General features: G+C 33.3%; 2 protein-coding genes across 4 annotated transcripts in view; one reads left to right on the top strand and one right to left on the bottom strand.

Moving 5' to 3' along the window:
• LOC148599622 (uncharacterized) overlaps positions 1-14,403 on the bottom strand; it is a 30,074-nt gene extending 15,671 nt beyond the window's left edge. For both annotated transcript variants that reach the window (XM_088557186.1, XM_088557187.1), the window contains exons 1-12: positions 14,386-14,403; positions 13,915-14,016; positions 9,365-9,573; positions 8,377-8,454; positions 7,863-8,010; positions 6,783-6,897; positions 4,593-4,686; positions 4,154-4,231; positions 2,967-3,121; positions 2,489-2,526; positions 1,782-1,887; positions 1,123-1,287 (exon numbers count right to left, since the gene is read on the bottom strand). In XM_088557186.1, the coding sequence (XP_088413312.1) occupies positions 1,123-1,287; positions 1,782-1,887; positions 2,489-2,526; positions 2,967-3,121; positions 4,154-4,231; positions 4,593-4,686; positions 6,783-6,897; positions 7,863-8,010; positions 8,377-8,454; positions 9,365-9,573; positions 13,915-14,016; positions 14,386-14,401 (1,304 nt within the window). In that variant the 5' untranslated portion in view covers positions 14,402-14,403. The remainder of the gene's footprint in view (positions 1-1,122; positions 1,288-1,781; positions 1,888-2,488; positions 2,527-2,966; positions 3,122-4,153; positions 4,232-4,592; positions 4,687-6,782; positions 6,898-7,862; positions 8,011-8,376; positions 8,455-9,364; positions 9,574-13,914; positions 14,017-14,385) is intronic.
• Positions 14,404-19,573: 5,170 nt separating this feature from the next.
• Positions 19,574-23,303, top strand: LOC148599621 (uncharacterized). 2 transcript variants are annotated; one of them, XM_088559643.1, is made up of 3 exons: positions 19,574-19,650; positions 21,021-21,082; positions 22,181-23,303. In XM_088559643.1, exons 2-3 carry the CDS (start codon positions 21,028-21,030, stop codon positions 23,284-23,286), a joined length of 1,161 nt encoding a protein of 386 aa, XP_088415769.1. In that variant the 5' UTR covers positions 19,574-19,650; positions 21,021-21,027; the 3' UTR covers positions 23,287-23,303. The 2 variants fall into 2 exon arrangements, with proteins under 2 accessions (XP_088415769.1, XP_088415770.1); XM_088559644.1 differs by lacking the exons at positions 19,574-19,650; positions 21,021-21,082 and adding an exon at positions 21,117-21,239.
• Positions 23,304-24,697: the final 1,394 nt, after the last annotated feature.

Genomic DNA, 24,697 nt, shown 5'->3' with positions numbered 1-24,697 from the left:
AGATGATGTAGCTTCCACTAGCGTGCATTATATTGAAATAAAATTTCATATCATGGCCTACACTTAGAAATCGATGGTACATGAAAATTATTGACCAAACTTTACGACTTTTCATTCAGAATTGCCAACTTTTCTTTCATCTGTGGCATCATCCCTTCTGCACCTGCGTATGGAGTGTTCATATCACAACTCATACGTTATGCCAGAGCTTGCTGAAACTACGTAGAGTTTTTGTATCGCGCAAGAATTATGACAAATAGGTTTCTGGAACAAGGTTATGTTGCTACAAGATTGAAGTCATCACAACAGAATTGTTATAGTCATCATCATGAACTCGTGGATCGTTATGGTGTATCCATCTGTGCCATGAAAAAACTGTCATAGTTTTCCGTTCCTCTGTCGACTTGACTTTCTATGGGCAACTTGGCGGGCGTTTCTAGAAAAGCAGAGGACGCTTAACCTACCGGTGCATCTGGTCCAAGCTCCCAGTTTTTTAGTAGAGTCCGAGTTGCTCATTTGCTTTTGTTACTCTGTATGTATGATTTTAGTTACTTCATGTTCTTTGTTGGGTATGTCTGTTTTCCATGTCTGGTCTTTGTCCCTGGATTATATTCTTTTGATTGACGCCATAACCTTGGTTCCCTTGATTATTCTGTCAATATTAAAATCAGTTGTTTTATACTCACTTGCAATATGACGAGGTATCGCTAGCACCTGTCGTCAATTTCTCAAAAAGTCGTAAGTGTGACATTGATCGTAAATTATGACGTCACAATGCTATCTTAGGATGTGACGTCATTACTTACGACCAACTTTACATTTACCACTTTTGTGATATTGATGCGTGATGTTCTTTGTGGGAGTTAACATTGCCAGTGATTTAGATTTTTGGTGAGATGTCTTGTTATCCTTAACTGCAGTTTTCGTGTAATCTATTCATTCGGATTGCTACTTTACTTATATAGATCCTTTCGTTTCCTGCACTCACGTTTAAGACTTGTTTTTTGGATTTTGAGGTATTTGAATTATCCCACTGCAGACGCTCAAGGTTTTTACCGATATTGATATACTTGTCTCTGTCAAGACATTATTTCAACTAATTAAATCCACATATGTACTTACGATTCGAGTAGGTCGATTTTTGTAGTAAAGTAGTCAGTAGAACAACTAGAGAATATCCATGGATGTGTGGCTGTATCATCTTTTTGAGGACTTGTCGATGGAGCCATGATGTATGCATCACCTGCTAAACAATTGTTCCCGTCTCCGTCGTGTTTAGCACTCAGACTATCAAAAATAATTAATCATTTGAGTAGCAGTCTTTGTAAGAATCATACAATTCTGTAATATGCGATACAACTCAAAAAGTCAACATATTTTCATTAAGTAAGTTCTTTTATGGGTCTATACTATGAAATGTGTAATTATTCATTCCAATTTGCCTGCTCTTAGGAGATAATCGATATGGAAAATCCAATAGTTTCTATTGTATTTTAATGTCATTTACAGAGTTATCTCTATCAATTTTGAATTCTACAGTAATATTTATTTTGCCAGATTTATTTTAGACTTGACCGGATTAGTGTTCCGTAATTTTGTTGTTACCTTTATTTTGTATGAAATACATGTTAACAACTTACTTTATTTTTTCTACGATCATAAATTTTAACACATGTATGTAAAGTTTTGAATAATAGTGAAATTTGTCATAGTCGCAATAAATAACGATCGAGAGATATAATATTTCAAACTAAGAAGACAATCGTTCATTGACAAATTACCCGTGTCCAAGTTCATGGGCCGCCACAGTTATGATGATGAAATTGAAATTATCTTCCACAATTGACTGACGACTTGGTCCACATATTGTCCCTACATAGGCAAGTCCTGTGGATAATGAGATTATCAGGCCTTGGCGCAACAGAATTTAAATATCACTTAAGTTGGAGAATATTCTTAATGTCCATGACAACTCCAATCGACGTATTTTAAAATTGATAACGTCACACAGTCTAGAATCAACACAGACTATAGTAATTTTTTCAAGTTGAATGGCGTTTGGGCCCGGTCATATCGTGATTGGAGGTTTGCAGCATTCTACAAGTTCAAATTTCAAAATACTGTTTTGTTTTGTTTTGTAATTTTGAAAAGACTTCTAATGTTGTTTGTCTGTATTTTTTTATTTTTGTTTCTTATTTTCTTTGTTTTTTAAGCTCTTATTATTAATATTATTATTATCATTATTACTATCATTATTATTATAATTCCATCAAAACATATTAATAGTTGCACATTAATTCAAAAAGAGAAAGAAAAGGGATTTGAAGGTGCTTGTTGATCCAAATAATATATGTAAGAAAGTGTAAATAATTTGGAGTACAAAGTATTTCTAAAAACATGATCAACAATACCGCACAAGCTTGAGTGTGTGTGTGTGTGTGTGTGTGTGTGTGTGTGCGTGCGTGCGTGCGTGCGTGCGTGCATTTACCTAAGTTACTAGTGGAGCCATTCCATTCAAGATTGTATCTGTTAAATATATATATAAATAAACAGCATAAAATATGTCCCAACAATAGATTTTTCAAATGGATTCGATTAGATTTACATTTCCAGATTTAAGTACAAAGTTTGAAACGAAATGAAATAAATAATCCGAAATTCGATTCTTCAACGAATAAATTATGTTGCCTCCTATGTCAGTGGTATTGATTTGGGTGCAAACGTGTATCTTGGCATAATAGTTTAGTAGAATAAAAGCGCAAAAACCTATACAAAGACTATTTACATAATATATAGACTCAGTAATAAAAATATTAACCGCCGCTTTACATCAAATAAGATTTTATACAGTCGTAATATATATAGATATGGTCAAATAACACAGTTATTAGCAATACAAATCAAGATCTTACATATGCCATGTTATATATTCCTAAACTCTAACTTTTTTAGATTTGCTTTCTTACTTAGTAAACAGCATGGCATGGTCATGATTTGGCAAACTTCCAGAGTTTTCATTAATCCATGACTTAAAATTTCCAAGACTCTGGCTTGAATCAACTGTATTGGGCGTAACACCTGTATTCTTTATGGTTTCTGTCCAAGTCGAATCACTCGTGGTCTGTTCAAATATTAACATGATGCAGAATTTGAAAATGAATGAATCAAAAGGAGTTAAGATAGTAGAAATTTGGTAAGGAAAATTATCCATACTTTAAGTTTGTCCATCACATGGACGTTTATACGACCCCTAATTGTCAAGCTTTACATCGCTACTTTGCAAAACATGAATAACATACATGAAATGGCTCCTTCCATTGCATATCCAAATTCATTTAAACGATATATTTTGATTAAAAGATTTCTGCCTTGAGGTACTTACACTCTAACTAATAACCGTTCCTGTAACTTTATAGGATTGAAAATTCATTGTGAGATTTGAAACATCCTATTTGCAATATGTAGCTGAGTCCAGCATATCACTTTGTCCGGCATACATTCAGAACATGAATGTTACTACTTTGACACATTTGCATCGTATTTTGCTCAGCAGTTCTTATCATTCAATTTAAATTTCATATCAATTCAAAATGGTGTAACCATTTTGAACGCGTTGTTTGTTTCAGTCATAAATATTTTTAATGGTTTATAACAATTGTTTACCTTAAGGTTGTTAAACATTTAAGTGTAAGTGTTTTAAGAATCAGGCAAAATGGAAAAAATCAGAAACATGCATGTCACCTGATTAGGTATTGAGTTGTGTTCACAGATCATTTACTTTCCTACACACTCAGTTTATTCATGGTACTGAAGGTCATTAGTTGACCGAAAAGTTTCCTAATAATATGTTTTCTTATAGTGCATTAACATCTTTATCAGTGCCGTTGTGCAATCCTCTAGATTCATATAACTGTTTTGTTTATGCTGTATCGTCATGATCCGATATCCATTAAGTTTGCTGGTTGGCATCTTCCTTTAGGCTTTATTTATATATGTTTATATAAAAAATATCTAACTTGTGGTTTTATATATGAATTATATATACAAATCTCATTTATCTTTTACAAAAATATTTATAAAACATGCATTCGACCGATGAATAATTTATGATCAGTTCGATCGATTATTTATCTCTTCCTCTGAATTAAAATACCTTTGATATAACAATGCCAGCAAACAATACACTGATTGAATACGAAGTAGTCTGTATGTTTTTATACATCGCATCCATCTGAAATATATACAAATAAAATATATATTAAAAAGCAGTTGAATTTTATATTTTCAAAATCTATCTTAATCAATTATATGTTTGTTTCCTTAAGTCATCTAAACAAAATTAATTGTATATCAAAAGTATTGAGGGGACGTTTCTCGTATCCCGAGAGCCGGGTGCTTGCAAATTTTGTAAATATTTTAGACTGTCTAGTGTAATAAACTGACCTATCAGAAGGAAAGGTATGTAAGATTTTGGTATTGCATTATGAATTAAAAAATAAAAACCTCAGTAATCCATATTCCACACGGGAATCAATAGGTCGACCACTTTGGTGATTTTATTCGTTTTTAAACCAATTATACTGTATACATACTCCGTTTAGGACGAAGGCATAGTACTGCCGAACTGAAGACAGTGCTTCTGTATCTTTCTCTGAAACTGTCGTTTTGTCACTTTGGTCATACCAACTAAAAATGAAATGATAAAATACCGTAAAGTGGTATTAAATTTACATGTTGCCAGTTATGAATATTAAAGCTGCATTAGCTGTCATTTTCGTAATATTTTGTTTCTGTTGAAATATACCTTAACGTATAATTATTTCTACTATATTGTACTTTTCCTGTATAATTTCATTGGATATCCACCAGTAAAAGGCATTAAATACTTGAAACAGGTTTCTATATATTTATTGTCTTGCAAGACAAAAAATCGACCTAGATAAATTCGTATGCATGTGACTTCTGGTGAACTTAATCCGTGTATATGCTGTGAGGGTCGCTTCTTTTATAACAAATCTGATTGCAAAGCGAAAATAGTTATTCAACGGCAAGGAAGACCGACGGACTCCAGCTGTAAAAGAAAAAAATTCGAATATAACGCCAGGACCTTTTGAAATTTGCGTATTGTAATGTAATGTGGCTCAAATATGGTCATTATTTATTTGAAAACTAATCAAGAAATACATGAAATGAAATGAAAAAAAGACACGTGCTTACCTGTGTATCCGTTATTGTTATTTTTTTTTTACCAAGGATAAAGTATTTTTAACCCAGGTGAATGTCCTGTCGACAATCTTCGGGAGTAATGGCGAAAAATAATTAGATCTTCTCTGATAAAAAAAAACGTTGTTTTTACAATATTATGTAGGTATTATCGACATTTATTGCTTCAATTGCATTACTACAAACTTATTTCATTGAATCAGCAAAGTTCAGTAGAATCAAAACTGACAAATTTGCAAGCTAATGCAGCTTTAAATCATAAAGTTATGCATTTTATTATATACAAAACTTTACAATCATTTCATGCACTGTTCTTCGTTTCAAAACGTGTCCTTATCTGCTTTTTTACCTCATCTTTGTCCTTTTCTTTTACATCTAATAAGATCAAATGAAATGTTATAATACATGAGTGTTTCAGGGTATATATATATCCAATTAGTATTATATTTCGCACGAGCACGCAAAAAAAAATATTTCTCTAATTTTGCTTCAGTTTTCATACCGCTTGACCGGTGTGGAAAAAATATTCTCATCAGTAGTGACTTTTGTGTTCTCAAGAGTTCGATTGGCTTAGAAATCGATTGTCTTGGACTCCATCTTGAATAGCCTCGATTGCTATTGTAGTTATATTTCATTTAAATGAGATAATTTTGGTGTTTTCTTCCCTTAAATAAGAATTATGAAGGGACTCGAGAAGATTTGAAGTGAACAAAACCTTTGAAATCGTCTGGTTTCTTTTGTTTGTAATGCTTCCGTTTGTGTGACGTCAGCATGTTTCCTACGAATCGGAATCATAAAGTTTCGCGCGGTTTTCATTTGTGGGTAGTTTTGAAGTTTTAAGGGCATTAAAGAAACAGAATCTACAGTCAAAGCTGGTTGATTATGAATTTCTCACATCTCGTGAAATTAATTTTATAGTTTGAATAGCTCGGCAAGCCTCGCGATCAGAACTAAAATGTTTTCACTCGATGTGAGAAATTACATAATCAACTCGTTATTCTTGTGGATTCTATATATATATTCCAAAATATGATTACAAAATATGGAAAACATTCTCAAATACCAAAGGTGGAAACAACAACAAACAACTAGAATAAATACAATGACAAAAAGTGTCCAACTCAAACTTGAGAAAGTGTACTTTTCTGTAGCACTGGTAGGTATCAGTTGGGTAGATCAAATGAAGTGAACCAATGCATTGACATACAATTTGTAGCTTAATGTCCTGCTACATTTCATGAAAATAATTTGTGAGGAAGCGGGCAAATTCTGATTAGTCCGACAGTCGTGTGTTGGGTTTTAATACAAGCTATCACACAGAAGCAATATATCACACGAATGTGTGTCACTCCACTCAGACACATTATGCTAAGCCAACCATTTGTCACCATTACACCCATTTGTTGTGTGCATGGCGGAGAAGCATTGTTATTAACTTCAGTCTATGGTTTGATTCGATCGGTGTCAAACCAACAATGTTGACCTCCTACACGCGAGGCAACCATTGAGGCGGGCGTTTTACCACAATACCACCAAGGGTTACATTCAAATCTACTCACTACTTATACACAGCATAGTCACATACGATAAGTAGTTCTACTTGGTTTGAACCAGAGGCTCTTTTTTGTCGATGATGGCCCATCAAAGTTTTGTGCACCTTTTCTGTTTCCGTTTCTGTTTAATCAAAACAAAAATACATGTAAAGTTCTTTTACAAAAGGGTCACAAAATCTATTGTTTGATATGTTAGATAAAAAAATGGAATTTTAAATGGGGATTTGGAAATCTATTAAAAAGAGATTTAATTGCAATCAATACTGTATACTAAAGGCTTACAAAAAACACATTTTGTTAATGTTATATCAATTTGGTATAGCGCCCCGTGCTGGTCCAGGTGTCAAACGAATAGGCCCGCAGCAGCGTGCCCCAGTTGGTGGAATGGGGTACCCCTCACATTTAATTACGGAAAACCCGACCGCAAACCATAGTGGTGCAACGTGTTTGGAAAGATGCCACGTTTCTCTCACTTTAAATAACCCGTCTGTGTTTTCTATGGGAGAAGAAACCATTGGACTTCGCCACAAGAGGCTAAATTGCCCGATCCTACCCTCTTCTCCCTATTTCAGTGGGAATAAAAATTTGTCGACCCCGTTATCCTTGTGTCCAATCTCTTTTTAATTTCTTCAACATTTCGTTCAGTTTATCATTCATTTCATGTTCATCGCCTAGTTATAGCTGAAGTATTGCTGCTCGGGCCTTAAATCCATCAATCAATTAATCAATTCTATATGCAAAAACAATGGAAAAAGAACTCGTATTGGAGATTATTAATTAGGTAACCTTGGAAGGATCGTACTAGCCCGTCCGTAGAACATCCAAATTGAATATAGAAATTCAAAGTAGCATTGAATCAGAACAACTAAATGAATTGGACACACTGCACTATTATCAGTGTTAAAGTACACCTTACCACGCAGGTATCTGCTTCGTACCCAATCAAACTCAATCTGTCGTATACAATATGCTGTGTTAATATTTATACATCTATATGTCTTTATTTCCTCATGCAAATGTTATGCCAATGATATGATATCAATTCAGTGGAATGATTCAAGCAAAACCTTGGGTTACATACTCTACCTGGGGCTTGAAGGAAGTCATCTAGTTCAAGATCATCTTTGCTTTCCTTAATGATCTCAAACCTGTTCAGTCCAGAATACACCGACTCTGTATTCTGCTGAAATGTCTGTAGAATGTAGCTGTACCCATTTAGATGGAAAGTCCCAAACTGAAATCATAATCATACTTGAGCCAATAATTACAGTTTTTGAAACATTCTACCTCCCATTTCTACTATGCTCCATCATTGCATTCCTCTTATTCCTAAATCAAATTTGGTAGTTCATAGGCAAGTTTTCGTTATTAAATTCGAAAAAAAGGAATCCAGTAAACCAAGAAACGCCATTACCCGTCCCAGAGTCATCAAAGCCATGTCAATGATTTCTTTTTGTTTTACACTGTGGTCATGTTCTTCAAGCAAATGTTTTTAAATTCCGTTAAGAAAGACACTCGAAAGCAATTTGTATTTACGAATAATGATCAATTTAAAAATGTTTGTTTGTTTTTTTATTGATATCAAGCACGAATTTCTTACCACGTGTTGAGATTGAGTTCTGTTATACTGTACAACTAACGAAGCACCATTAGCAACATCTTGGTAGAAGATAGACTCCTGAAAAAAAAACGCAATTCATAATACATTTTTAAATTCACTGAAATTCTAATGAACTTTATGCTTAGAAATGTGATTTTAAAAAGTGGTACAACCTGGTTGTGCACTGTGGCTCGCCTCTATTGATGCAAGAATAATCAAGGGAGCCAAGGTTATAGCGGCAATCAAATGAATGTAATCAAGGGACAAAAACCAGACATGGAAAACAGACATACACAACAAAGAACATAAAGTAACTGAAATCATACATACAAAATATCAAAAGCAAATGAGCAACTCGGACTCCACTAAAAACTGGGAGCATGGACCAGGTGCACCGGTAGGTTAAGTGTCCTCTGCTTTTCTAGAAACACCAGTTGAGTTGCTCATAAAAAGTCTAGTCCGGGGTAGACAAACGAGGAAAGGAAAACTATGAACCGTTGAATAAATCATTTTTCATGGTGCAGATGGATACACCATAACGAACCAAACTATGCAATATTTTCATGTTATACTTTTGAACTCCTTCTCTCTTTCGCTCCTTTTCTCGCTGCAATGACTATTTACAGGGAGCAATGTTTATACCTTGAGGCAAACCTGTATAGTACATGCATCAACATTATAAACAATTTATAATATAATTTATAAAGTATGCACAATATTGTAGGTTGCGTTTTACGACTATTATATATTTCTTTTTTTTTTTTTTTTTTTTGGGGGGGGGGTTCTTTGGTGTATTAACAATGTGATAAATCAGGGAATGAGTATATGTATTTTATCAATGAGCCTCTGGCAGTGGGTATTTTGATTTATCAGCAGCGGGTAGTTTTATTAATCAGGCAGTGGGTATTTGACAAACCAGTCACTTGGTATTTGTTGACTCAGCCAGTTCGTATTTACATGTGGTTATTTGGATGTATAGATACAGTACCTCTTGGTCTTCGGGATTTATTTCAGTAAGTACGCCTAGGTTTAATGTGAGTGATGGTACATCTGTGCTTAGTGCATCATTCCTAGTGAAGTGAAGATTTATTTTGTACCCTTCAATATCCAGGTCTAAATCGTACCACTCTGGATGGGATCCACCCCCGGTAGACCGCCGGGTCCTTGTTCCCTGTGAAAGCCTGGCATCTACGAAATCTGAAATATGTTTTGTATTATCAAATGAGAAATTAAGAATCTTTCACCTGAACGAGTGCAAGAGGGGGTATCTCAGACATTTAATAGTTCTCTTAAGAATATCCACCGAGTTAGAGAACTGGTATATCGTGCTTCGATTTTGTCTTCCAATTGCAAGTTCAATTTGATATGTTCTACTGATTATGCCTTATCAATCGTCACAGCCAGGTATAAAATATGGGTATCTTCAAAACGTAAAAAAACTGCAAGCAATAATCGGTGTATGTTTAAAGAACATTTAATTAACATAGAACGTATTGAAACCGGAAGACAATCTGCATATTATTGTTTGCTTCCGGGATCTCGAAACGCTGCATTACAATGTAAAATTTTCTATTGTATACTTTTCTTAACATTTTTATCACGTAAAACTAATTATTTGTTATTTTTATAGTATGTTTTGCTAATTCTGATTTCAACGCTATGTTGATGTCGAGTCTCAATGGTAGACGGGGACCCACGGAAATCACGGATATCAGGCCACGTGGCGAAACTTGAAAACTAGTACCCTATTTAAAAAAACATAAATTTGTTATTGTTTGTTGCTGGTTCGAATTCATTTGCTCATTTTTGTTTTATTTGAGTTTCCCTAATATCGATGGGCCCGTTTCGGGCAAGGTCGAAAGTCACATTATATCCTAACAAAAACCTCGGTATGCATAGAAAGGAGTGGTGCAGCGAATATGTAATACGTCTACGATAAACAGACTATTTCAACACTCGATTCCAATGACCAACCATACAGAACTGTCAAGCCTCAGTGGACAAAATGCCATACTTTTTAAACGACTGCAAAAATATAGGTCGTATAATTATATCATGCTGTCGTTGCTGTCGTCTGCATACACTTCGTGCCCGGACAATGACTTGCATACAGTAGTGTATATCTTTATTAAATTATATCACAAGGTGCTATCCCACAAAAAAAAACATAGTTTTTTTTGTTACTTTAATCATTTAGGAATTAAAGACCAAAAACGTGGCAAGAAACACGTATTTTCTTGATGTCGGAACAATAACTTGACAATATGTGAGTGAACCCTTTGCAATTGTAATTCCAGGTGCAATACCACAAACGGATCGCTGAGATTGAATCTAGAGGTCGTGACTTGAACTGATAAGGAATGGGGGAACAGAAACAAGCATTTTCCTGTACAGATATCAAATTGGGTGAAGGTGAATGAGTCCTTTGAAATATGTCAAAGGTGACATACCCCAAAAGGAAGGTTGGGGATTTTTGCGGTTGCGCTAATTGAGGAAAATGGGCTTCTTGTATCAGATATTTATTCAAAATCAAAATTCAGAACTCTATCAGGCTTGAATGGGGAATCCATTCTTGCCCCGACTATTCTTGATTCGACCTCTGCGGTCGAATCGAGCCCGCCCAATGAAGAATTTTGTTTTATAATAAAAATTTATTGTCTAATATAAAAAAAATTAATTCTCTACTTTTTATAAAATTAATATTTTGTATTAGAAATATGACTATTTCTAGAATTGAAAAGAAAAATAAGTTTTTATATAGAAAATCAACTTTTAATATCAAAACTTCAAAAGGATTTATTTATATTTACACAAGAGATTCTATGTCTTGTCTCAAGAAAAGTGTCTTCTGATTATTAATGCAGCGGCGCTTCCGCAAAAATATGATTTAGTTAATACTTTAGTTTCTCGATCCCAGACTAAATTGTGAAATTTTCGACTTCAAACAGATCATGGCTTGGTTCTCTAGTAAATCTCCATGTATGATTGTATCAGCCATATTCATAGAATATCATAATAACATCATGTATGCTTATGATCGATAACGTTGTTAAGACTCGGAGAGAATTGCTGTTGTTCTATTGGAGTAAATTTTGTTGTTCTTTTCAATAATATTTTTTATACCTCAAACTCAGAATTTTAGGTAGTCCATACTTAATATTTCTAATCGATAATTTTTACTAGTTTTCTTAGAACTGTAAGATAAAAAAAAACATAGGTCATCGAAATTTATTTCATCGAGATAATTGTGCCTTAATAAAGGCAACTTTCATATGGATTCTGTGGGGAATTTTACTATTTTGCAAACTATCAAAAACTGGTTGATATAATTTCGTCTAAACTTAAATTACAATTCTTAACTGATGTGCTTTCATGTTTCAAACAGAAGGAAATGCGGGGTCAAAAACAATGAAAGAAATTAATGGAGTGGAGTTTTCTTGTCTGTTTAGTGACATGTAAAACTGATTGTCCCAAAATATCTAGGAAATGACAAACAAACAAATTTTAGAAATATGTTTTGTAATCTGGTCAAAGTACCATTTATGTACATTAGGAATGGCGTATGAAAGTAAAATTGATTTTGGAAATGATAACATAGAATTGGAAATTAAGATAGTATATTTCATAATTAGGTCTCTTACATGTTCATGATGTTAATGAGTAATCAATGGAACCAAGAGCCTAGCGGAAATCAAAAGAATGTAATATAGGGACAAAAGACAGACATGGAAAACAGTAACACACAACAAGGAACATGACCAAAATATTCTGGTTAGCATATTACCCTATAAACATTTTAATTGTTTTGAATGTGGTCAAAAATAGGTCATTTTTAAAGACGCCCATATCGTGATATGGTTAATCTAGTCATTAATGCACAAATTCATACAACATACTTTTTTCTATTATACCTCATTTTCCCCTTTAATGCATTGTTTAAACAACCTTCAGAAAACTCTCCTCTTAAAATTGATAAATGTTATTTGAAAGGGAAAATATTCAGGGTAATTATTTTATTTGCTGTACATGTAGTGAAGGTTTCAATTTATGCCTAATTTGACATACCGGTTTAAACAAAAAAGTATCATATCACATAAAGTTCACATTTGAAATTTCAAAAGGATGTAAACGTGATAATTTTGATATGTGTCGCTCCCATAAAGTCATCTTTTCTCATATTTAATAGTGTTTCAAATATTGTCTCTTATACAACCAAACCAATCTCTTGCGTGACATTCAAAGGCAGTGTGAAAATATGGTCATATGGTCATATGGCAGGTGGTCTTTATAAACAGGTTAATTTTACAAAGAATACATTAAAAAGTCTTGTCAGCATTTTGCTGAATACAAGTGACCGTAAAGCCAGCTTTAGTGTATAAATAATGCACTAGATAGGAATATTGTTATCATAGTCCCTTCAGAAGCGTTTTTGCTGAATACACGTGTTCGTAAACCATGCCTTAAATGAGATGTCTTGAAACTTTTCCCTTTTGTTTGACTGATGGCGCGCTTTTCGGTTGCCTGGTGTAAAACAGAGAGAAAGTACTATACAAAACGATATACTTTATTTTAAGATTGCTATGTGAACGATAGTGAAATATCTTGATAAACCGTAACAAAAAATAACACTGTGAAAGCTCTTATGTCGTTGTCATTTAGCAAATCATTGCTGTTTCAGCTCAACCAGCAAAAGAATTAACTGAGATAAATAGAATAAAGTGAAAATAAACTTGAATATTGTAAAATTAATCATATCAATTATTTTGCAACCTATTTTTTAGACAATATGTTACCTGCCTTGATATCGAATACGGCGTGCCTATTAACCAACAAGAAAAGAAAAGAAAATCTCTAAACACTGAACGCATAGATAAAACAGAAGTATTTTATCGCCACTCATATCTATTTCTGTTTTTGTCATAGACCACCTCATCACCCACCCCCCCCCCTCATTCCACCAAATTGATATCAAATATTTCTCTCGATAAAGATATTTCTTCGTGTAAATATATATAAAGCTATTTATATCTAATTTTATGATGTTTTCTATTATTTATTCATTTACAAGGTATAAAATTTATACTACGAAAAAAATGGGGTATGATATAGTCGTTGAATATTAAACAGCATTATATGTTTTTTTCCAAATGGACACCCATTGTACTTTGTGTTTTTTTTATATCTGTTTACGCTCATTCCCCATAAAGGCTTGGCAATATCAATGATTTGATTTTAAAATGAAATATTAACTCCATGTGAATCTCCGTAAGTATTTCTGTTTGTTATATAGGACCTATTTAGAAACTGCCTGTTACCATCCCCTTTTACCGGGAGAAAAACCATAACAAAATCTTCATATTCGCGCCTGTTCCGAAACACTTCCTCACTCTTCACGACAGATAAAAAAGAAAAATAGAGAAAGTCATCTTCAGTCAACATGCTCAGTATATAAAGCTACTGGTAAACAGTTTACTTAATTCAAGTCTTGAGATGTTTTGACAGCGTCATTCTGTTTTGTTTGGGTTTTATTTCACATACCTTTATATTGGAACTCTCTGTTCCTTGGGAGTTTCAGAAAACACAAAATTTCTCCACTTAAGAGCACAAGTCCTAGAGTCACAAATAACATCCTCATGTTCACTTCAGATTCCGAAAAAATAAATGCCTCTTTAAGTACTTGATCATTTTTTTTCTTTTATTTCATGATTTTTTTTTTTGCAAATGCTGGGTTAAACTGTGTTAAAAAGTTTAAATTTAAAGTGTCACAGTGATCCGGGTGTGCAAAATATCGGTGTTGAATTTCAATGTTTTAAATAGTTATAAACAAAAATGTTTTAAGAACACAATTTCGTAGTATAAAATACAAATTTAAAAGTTTAAATGCTTATTGTGAATATGAAATCATTAAAGTCACAAAAAAAAAGCATTAAAGGTAAAATCTTAAACCTGAAGATATTACCTAACAGTCATCTTGTATATTGTTAAATAGGCTAAACCCAGCTTTCCTACCTTGATTTGACAACATTCTCTGGTTTTCATTAAAATTACCATTGTACTTCAACATTACTCCTAGATGTAGAAACTTATCACATAATTCTATTGGATTCCCTTCTATAAAACATTTCTCACCTTGCATTATAAAACCTCTTTTCGTAAATAACAAACTTTTTGTTTGATTTTGTTTTGTTTGATTTTGTATTGTTTTGTTTAGGTTTAAACTCAAGTTATATTCGCAGGTACAAGTGTTAATAACATCAATATTTTTTTAAGATCACTTATAAATACTTTTGCTTTTAATTTCGAATACATTGATTTCATTACATCTAACAACAACGAGATATACCACACTTTACAAGTCTAAACCAATATGTTGAATGATAAAAACTGTCAAAGATTTTTTGTAATCTATGGAACAACAGTAAAGACGTTTATTACAACTCAACAATTTCGATACAATGGAGTTTCCGTAATTTTTTTTCTTAAAAAAAATGCGAATAACCAAACTAGCGAACAAAATTATAAACAAATTTTAATTTTGCAAATAATGACATCATAGCGTTGGAAATTAAGATGGCATATTCCATAGTTAGGTCTTTTACATATCCATAATGTCTATGTTGGCAACAGTTTCCTATTGCGATTTTTGTTTCTTTTTCTTTTCCTTTTTTGGGGGGAGGGGGAAATTTGATGTCATACCTGCGCAGTTTTTAATAGACCTCAAAACGACATCGTGACATGGTCAATAACGTCAGAGATTCTATGTTTTATCTTCATAATTCCTGCAACAATACATATACTTTTTTTCTATTACATCTAATTTGTTTAAATACTTTGTATGAACAACCTTTACAAAACTTTCTTTTAAAAAGTTTTATTTGAAATAAAAAGGAAAATGTACATTGTAATTAGTCATGGTCTTAAGTGACATACCGAGTTAAACAAGGTAGTATCATATCACATCAAGTTTATATACTTTGAAATTTTAAAAAAGATGTGAACGTGATAATGCTCCCTTAAAGTCACCTTATCTCATATATAATATTGTGTCAATTCATAGTGGTGTCGTTTTCTCATATACAGTCAAACATGTCTTATATGACCTTCAAAGGCAGAGCAAAAATATGGTCACATATAAGGCAGGTGGTCATTTTAAACAACTTATTTTTACATATAATCCACTAAATAGTCTCGCCAGCATTTTGCTGAATACAAGTGTTGTAAACCCTGGCATTAATGTATATAAACCGACCTACTGACTGTCATTTTAATGCGTTTTTTTTTATGACAGTTTACTAAAATTTCTTTTATCGCTAGTAATCATATTTTCATATAATCATATATAATTATTTTGTTACTCACATTTAATATCTGTTTTTGGTCAAAGACCACTTCCCCATCCTACATCACACCAAATTGATATCAGACAGTTTTTGTTTTTTTTTCTCGATTCAGGTATTAATTTCTTGGTGTGAATATTTTTATTTAAGAACATCTAACAGTATGATGTCTGCGGTGAAGACTCCGTTACTTTTTGTTTGAAAGTTTTATACATTGTGACTATTTTCGGTAAATGACCAATCAAAAACTGCCTGAAACCACCTTAGTTACTTTATGTTCTTTGTTGTGTATGTCTGTTTTCCATGTCTGGTTTTTGTCCCTGGATTATATTCTTTTGTTAACCGCTATAACCTTGGTTCCCTTGATTACTCTTTAAGTACTAAGTACTTGAACATTTTTTTCTTTTTCATTTTATTTATTTATTTGTTTATTTTTATTATTCTATCTTTTTTTATTCTTGATCAAACTGGGCCTATTTAAGTACCATTCTGTGTAAGAATCATGCAGTGAGTGTCACATCTTTCTCTATTTGGTCTTTCTTTCTTCTAACATATTCAAATACATCTAGAAAACAACTGAAAAGCTATTTAAATCCTGAAGCATTGGTAACGTATTTTTGACTGCTTATATAAGGAAAAAGTTCGGAAAATTTTTTCCAAAGTGCATTTAAACTACATTTGACCTATCAATGTCTTAAAAAGGCAAACTTTACAAACATTTTGACAGTTATTTGTTTAGGTTATGAGGCATAAATACTTGGATAATGCAATAAAATCTATGTGTATTTCTTCTTCATATGTCACATCTTATACACATTTTGCCTGATTCTTAGACAGAGAAGTACTTAAATTTTAAATGTAATGCGGGTAAACAAAATAAATCGGTGTTAAATTTCAATGTTTTAAAGTGGCAGTTGTGACTTAACAGAAAACTACTAATCATTATAATGAAATTTCGTAAATTGTTGGAATAGTACAGAGTGTCAGGGCATATCATTTCCCGAACAAAAAATTGTTTTAAAGGCTAAAAACCACTAATTCCACTTCCCATAGGCTTCTATGCTAATTTCACTATATTCAATGGCTTCTCTGGACTTTACCTTAACTTTAACCTGCAGAGGACTATATATCAGCTTGATTCTACATATGTCAGCTCACAATCCTCAGAATGGCATGTGGGGTTAGCAGACTTGCAGTGCAGTACTAGTCACCGGAAGTGAAGGGTCTATAAATAGCATGGGAAATCCCAGTGTTTTCACAAGATAGGGGTATATTTAAAAATCATTATGGAGATTAGGCTTCACATCACAAGAAGCAAAATGCACCTATAAAATGTACAGAAATGTTTTTCCTTTCAGAAACCGTTTAAATTTTTTAAATAAGATGAGAACATTTTTCACAGCACTATGAGGAACAGGGGTAATTTCTGCGTAGGACTATTTTTGCGTACGTTCCAAATGCTCATTGGTTGAATTGGTGGTCTGTAACCTAAAATCAAAATTTCGTATAGCATGAAATACAAATTTAAGAATTTAAATACTAATTTTGAATATGACATCGCTACACTTAAAGTCAGCCGGTTCACTTTGAACTTTGAAAAGGAGGGGTGCCAGCGAGTGTTCCTCAAAAAAAGGGGGTCCTAGGCCATTATTTACCATTTTTGTCAATTTTACAAATGAAATTGACAAATTTTCCAATAATACGGAGGGGTGCTAACCCCATGCACTCCTTGGATCCGCCATGTGGTAAGTTAACCAAAATGCATTGTGGGTGGTAGAACCAGTTTTATTGGATACCTAACTGAAGAACAAGAGATCGACTACATACATCCACTTCAAGGCCAGAACCCACGTGCTACATGTATAGCTAGGAGCGTTTACCCAATCTATAACCGTTTTGGAAGAACGCAAACTGAAAAAGTAACCTAAGATTATAGACATGAGCAGTACTTCGTGTAAAGGAGAAAGTGTGGTAATGACCCCTTTATGTCTCTTAATTTGTGCATTTATGAAAAGTTGATTAAATCTGATTTCTAGGTAGTAGTAGTATAGTAAAATGGGCGCAAAGACTGAATACAAGATGTTTTACGAGATTTATGGCGTTATTCCATAAATAACAATCTGCATTTATGTAAAATTTACAAAAACCTTAAACGTTTAACATTTCTGTAATTTTAAGGTGGTTTTTGTGTGGGAAGGAAGTAGCCACACTTTTGCTCCCTCAAGATATTTTACACGAGTTGTGACTTACAATTATACACAAAATATATGAAGGATGAGATGAACACGCTTGTAGCCATTTTTAAAAGAGTGAAAATTGCACAAAACCTGGTGGCTTCCAGCCTTTTTAACTGATTTTTTTTCCAATTTCAGTTAAGTTTGAAGGGCATATATGACCGTATATGTTCAAATTATTACCATAAACCAATCAAATCAACTATATAACACAATAAAGAGTTGGAGAAACATCATAAAATTTTCTTCATGTAGACTGTTTTTGAGACCAAATTTTAATTGCCCTTACCGACCCAACGTCTGTGTTGAACGTGCATGAATTAATTCATTTGATTAAAGATAAAGGTAACGTTCAGCTCTACCATATATGTCTTATGGGGTGGAAGTTGTTAACGGGTCGATCCGTCACGTGATCATTCAATATAATAAATTAATTAACTCATAGCTTAGAGATAATCCCTGATTATTCAGGTTAAGCTTAGAGAGTGAAATGGAGTCTCGAAAATACATTAACACCCTCGGCTACCATTGGCGGGTCCAGATACTTAAAAAAGAGGCTTAACGTCCCGAGGTCTCAATTATTTTTTTCTCAAGAAATTTTGCAAAGAATCGTATCATTGTTAATATCGAACGTCTGTCATCCTTTATTGGATTATATGATGTATAATATTGTTCGATGTTTTAACTGAATACATTGTTAAAAAAAATCGAGTTTCATAAGGGGGCCCGGGCCGCCCCACCCCCTCCCGGATCTGCCTATTGCTACGAATCGGGATGACAATATTTATTTTTTGCAATAGCAATCTGTTCTGTCACTCTCGTTTACCTATATGCTACATTTGTATATACTAAGGATCTGTCAATAATTTTCTAAAAGTTCGGACCATGCAGCAAGGAGTCATTTAATGCTGATGAATATCAATGACCAATAAAACAATACATACAACTATACATAACGCTACTGTCATTTAGATTGTCCTTAGGATGCAACAATAGTATTTTTCGAGGAGTATGCACTTTTACGAGCAGACAGACAGAATAGCCCTGCGCGTGAAAATAATTTCTCTGGAGATATCAATGCTTGTAGACAAAAAAAACATGTTGCGAAAATCGGAAAGCCGATCTCATGCACTTGTAGCCCCTCATGAAAAATAATGCAAAACAGGTCTAGAACCACTTTGTGCGACTTCTTATTAAAGACGGCCTGTTTATTCAAGATTGTTTGTTTGTTTTCGTATTTTAGTTTTTATGGTTCGTTTTTTGTTTGTTTGTTTTTTATTATTATTATTATTTTGTTTTGTTTTTTAGGGGGGTCTACCTGTTTTGTTTTTTTCTTTTTTTTTGTAATTTTTTTTTGTGTTCATTTTTTCTTTTTTTAATTATCATAAACCCGACATCTACTACTACATCCTTAAGTAATATATATACATGGTACATGTACACGTTTTCGGGATATATGCGACACTTCAGTAGACATCCATATTTACTGAAAATTTCAGTAAAAATGTATAATTCATAATTATATATATGCAATTTACAGTTTAAGTGTGACATAGCTCTTACTGGTGTCTAAAAGTCATAGTGAACTGATAAAACAAAACCCTTGTGTAGCCCCATCATGATCATGATCATTGATACTGCGGTTTACGCCAAGATGGCGGATCATGTTTTTAGTGTTTAGGAGTATGATCATATATTTACAGGCATGTATCTATTTCCTTTTAAAATAGTCACACCACAAGCTACGATTTATTTAAAATTATTGCGAAAACATTGTACTCTAAGTTGTCTTCGCTTGAAATTTATGTAAAAATTCCGTTGTTAGATATTTTTTCGTTTGACCTAAATTTTTCTATTTGTACAAAATGACAATGACATTGCTACTTGTAATTTATTCACCACATTTTATGACACAGTAATTTTTTGCATTTTAACACCTGCCGAAATCATCGCTCGTTTTACAGTAATTAATCATGTTTCATGTCTAATCACCGGATAGAATTGAACATGATTGTGTTGGTATTGATTTGTCATGGTCATTGAACACCAGTGTAAATATTGAATCGATAAGTTGAGAGGTTCCGTAAGGGTTTTTAATAAATATTTTCGCGAATGTTTTATTTTATTAATAGTTTTTTGTATCCGATATTGCCGTTGACTTTTAAGAATTACGAAATGTTAGTTTCGGCCTGGATTTTTATAGTAATTACAGGTCTATTTCATTGAGGAAGTGGGTAGAAAGCGGAGTGGCGTACCTGGGATCTACGCAGGGCTTTGCTCTTAAATATACTCTCGGGTGTATGCGCCGGCGTAATTGCGAATCGAAATGCATTCTCCGTTAGTTTACCTTAGTTCCAAATTTCATTCTACTTCTATCTGCTGCCGTACGCGTGCACCAATCTCATTAGTGATGTCATATTCACAAAATTGTATCTCATTAAAATTGCTTGGCAAATAAACAACTAAATAACAATTGACATTTTCATGGTAATAATCCCAAATTTAAAAAAAAATATTTCAGTTTTTTATATCCAATTTTGGTTCTGTAAAATGTTTCATTCAAATAAAACAACTCATATTTGTCTGTGAATCTATAATTATGTTGCTTGAAATATAAATTTGATATTTATATTTATAAATTATGTATATGCGCATATATTAACCTCTATTTCATGTTAAATTGGTATTAAATTTTTACGTTCATATCGTCGAATTTCTGATCATAATTTGATTTACCCCAGCAATGATTATACCAGATTAATGCAATGTGTAAAACGATATTATTGTTCCTATCACAAGGGTTGATCCCAATGTCTTTACAACTTGTTTTCATTAGTTAAATAGCAAGGCTAGTACGAAAGGGAAGGGAAATGTCCTTTAAACTGACGGTGGCAAAATACAAATGTATTTACTATACGTGTAATTGAAAGTTGTACTAAGTGGACAACCTTTTATCCCGCTATTCTGATGGGAGCATGAAATCCTGGTAGGGACGGAATATTTATTTTCAAAAATAATAACCGCCTAGCTAAGACTTCATATCTATTACACAATCTCTGCATATCTTCTCCAGGAACAAGATGGAACAACAAAGCGATGGATTGGAATCTCTTAAATTACCACATACAAACACAGGTATGAAAAATTGATTAAAATTTTATCGTGACACAATTATTCACACTACCACTTCTTGATAGTGAAATAGTGGTTAATTGAGACATATACATGTATGTAACATAGAAATTAGCAGCGATTGCAGCTAACACGCCCAGGGAAATATTTAGGGGTGTCCGTAAGTGTTGTTTGTTTTTTATTTTATTATTATTTTCCATGCTTTTTCTAATACTTACTGATATCTAAATGATTCTTGGAATGTGGTTGTATCTTGATGTTTTCTCTTCAGTAGTTGGTTGGAGTTATAAATTCTGTTTGGATCAGATTATTATACCTCGGGCTCCATTTGCAAAGTAGGGGTGTCTGTCCGTCCTTCCTTCCTTCCGTGACACAAAGTTGTGGGGGGGTGGGGGTGAGGGGTATCTCGTCTGTTACTCCTCCCACACCACTGAATGGAATTGAATGAATGAAACTTTCACAGAATCTTTATTACATGTTTCCATTATGCATCTTAACAATCTGATCTGAATCCATTTAGGGGTTACACATACCAAACCTATTAATTTGTCATTTTTTAATATGTAGACAAGGGATGACCCATCTCTTATCCGTTTCTCCTCCTATACCACTAACTGGAATTGAATAAAATTTTCACAAAATCCTTATTATATGTTCCCATTTTGTACCTTCCACTTTACATTTTGATCCTAATCAATTTGGGGGTTTCACATAGTGAAGCATGGACTTTGTCTTTTGTGCATATGGGGACTGTGGGAGGGGATCTCTCAACCTTAGGATCTCCTCCTATACCACTGGATAGAATTAAATAATATTTTCATAGTTTGCATTGTGCACCTTCTAATTTACATTTTGATCCAAATCAAAATAAAGGTTAAAAGGTGCACATTATCAAATGGGGGAGTGGGGTATATCAAGTTAATGAGCATTGCACAATTTTTCTAGTTTTTAAGAGGGTAAGTCATTTGCAGTCAGTAGGAAACTAAGTATTACTACATGTACATGTATGTTCAATAGATACATATATTTTCATCATCTTATTTTATCTCTGCTTTTTATTAATTTACTAATTGTTGATGCATTCTGTAATGCTTATTTCAGATCAGAAATTAGTAAGTACCCTTGCATCAGAGCTAGACCAACAATCTAACAATGTGGCACAGGAAGGTCCAGTACTTATGTCAGATTTTAAATGGTGTGATGCAGCAACAGCTTTAATGTTAAAACTCTACAGGGAGAAACAAGTCAAGTTCAATAACCCACATGTCAAAAAGAAAGTAATTTGGCGGGAAATAGCAGAAATAATGCAACAGAATGGGTATGCATTTGATGCTGATCGATGTGAAAGGAAATTCCTTAATCTAAAAACTAGTTACAGAAATACAATTCAACACAACTGCATGACAGGGAATATGTCACGGTCATGTGCATTCTTTGCTGTTTTACATGAAATCTTCCAGATGCAGATAAGTATGGAGGAGAACAAGAGTCCTATTAACTTACAACCTTCACCAGTAAGACTGGTACCTAATTCGAACAATGTCCAAGTTGTACCTGTTTCTGAAGGGAAAGAGACCAGACCCACTGTGATGTCGCCATCCTCAGAAAATGTTACCTTTAGAGCCACAAGTACCTCACAACAACCTAGTGCTCCTACACAATCTTCATATATAAGTTCTGAACAAGAGAAAAGATCTGCTGTTCCAACTCTTGTTCTTCCAAATTCTAGCCCCAATAGTCAATTCCAGTTAGCAGCCTCCATGTTCCTCGAAGCCTCTACACATAGGAAGGGACCAAATGAAAAGCAACCCCCACAATATCATGGACAACCCAAAATCATAGACAATCATGGTGAAAAACCTTTACCAGTAGTGAACATTTATAAATCAGGAAATCCACCAGTATCACCTCAAGTTATCTCCCCTCATGAAAATGGTCGCCATCATAAAACAGCAGTTGTTGACCTTTGTAATGAAAGGAAACGGTCAACATCTGAGGACGAATCAAGAGCAGAACGAGTAAAAAGACGCAGAACTAATGACTTGCAAACACTTTTAGCGAGCTTTGAAAAGTACCGAGAGGAGCAGAAATCTCGGGAAGATGATCGAATGAGGATGATGAAAGAGTTTCATGATGAGGAAATGAAAGTGATGAATAGATACTTGGATATAATTCAACAATGTGTCCAACACAGTTCCGATGATTAAAATTTTATTTTCTTAAACATCTTTTAGATTGCACAGGTACACATAAGACAACATTTAAATTTAATTTCTTCATACTCCATAGTGGAGTCACAGTTACTTCTCAATTTTTTCAAGTGGAGTCACTAATACTGTATAGCAGGTAATTTTCATGGGATATTAATTTTGGCATATTTAAGCAGTCTTCCTAAAAATACCCCAAAAAATTCAGTGAAATATTTACTCTGGCCTTCAGTACTTTGTGCACCACTAAGCATTGGCAAAATAAGAAATGCCAATTTTGTTGTTTTACTTGTTTAGCCTAAAAATTGCCAAAACAACCTGCTATAGGTCTGTAGTATGCTTCTTCTGTCTACATACCAATAAATATTTAATGATTCTAACTTTTTAAGTAGAAGTCTTAATAAAAATCTGACTGGAGGTGATTCATGCATGTCAAAACCCACTTGTACCAAATTCACATATATTTCTTATTTGTTTACAGTTACAGACTACAAAACCATCCTTAGTTTGTCATTTGGTTCTTGCACTTGTGAGATAAAAATTATATAGATTGTGTATGAAATTGGCACTTTGCAAGAGTTACCATTCTTGATTCAGTTTGATTTGGATGATTTTAGTGGTTTTCTCAAAAGTGCAGATCTAAATACAGAAAGGACTATTGTTATTCTAAAGTATAGTATATGTAGATGAAAAGAGCATAATTTGTATGATAGATTTTTCTACGCCATGAATCGTCTCTATATTCGGCAGTGTCTGAAATTTATATGGAATAGTACTTAATATCATTACAATTAGTACATTTGTACTGAAAAAAATAATGAAAAGTATTGAAATGAAACAATTTTATTTCAGATTTTTATTTTAATGAAAACTATATGGAAGTGAATAGGGACTCCAGTGTGGAGAGCAGAGAATTTAAAATTTAAATTGATAGTAGCATATCTATATACAATTTCAATGGTCTGTTGAAAAAAATTGCAATGTTAACTGTATTGGAAAAATCTGGTCACCAGGTTATGATATTTCATTCAGTATTGGTATGGCATAATCACTGGTTAAAAGTAGTCAACAAATCTATGAATAACAGATCTGCCGTATAGGCCAGAAGTTACATGTTAGGATTTTAAAGCCATAATTTCTACAATTTTTGTTAAGATAAAAATTCCAGACATTATGAACATTCCAATATGGTAATTTAACATGCAACCCAGTTTCATAATAATCATGCAAGTTGTTGAGGAGAAGTTGTGGACAACGCATCAGACCAAATATTGCTGAAAAATTCCAAGTCCATCAGCCATGATTTCTACCATGATTAAATTCCTGACAGTATGCACACCTTCATGATGTTATATTACATCCCACAAAGTTTCATAACAAGGCTGCAAGTTGCTTAGAAAAAAGTTGTGGA

This window comes from Perna viridis, chromosome 13 (genome assembly GCF_037379345.1).
Source record: "Perna viridis isolate PV_CMFRI_1.1 ecotype Kerala chromosome 13, ASM3737934v1, whole genome shotgun sequence".
Classification (NCBI taxonomy): Eukaryota; Metazoa; Mollusca; class Bivalvia; order Mytilida; family Mytilidae; genus Perna; species Perna viridis.
Note: the sequence above shows the minus strand (reverse complement) of the source record. Positions and strands in the feature narration are given on the sequence as shown.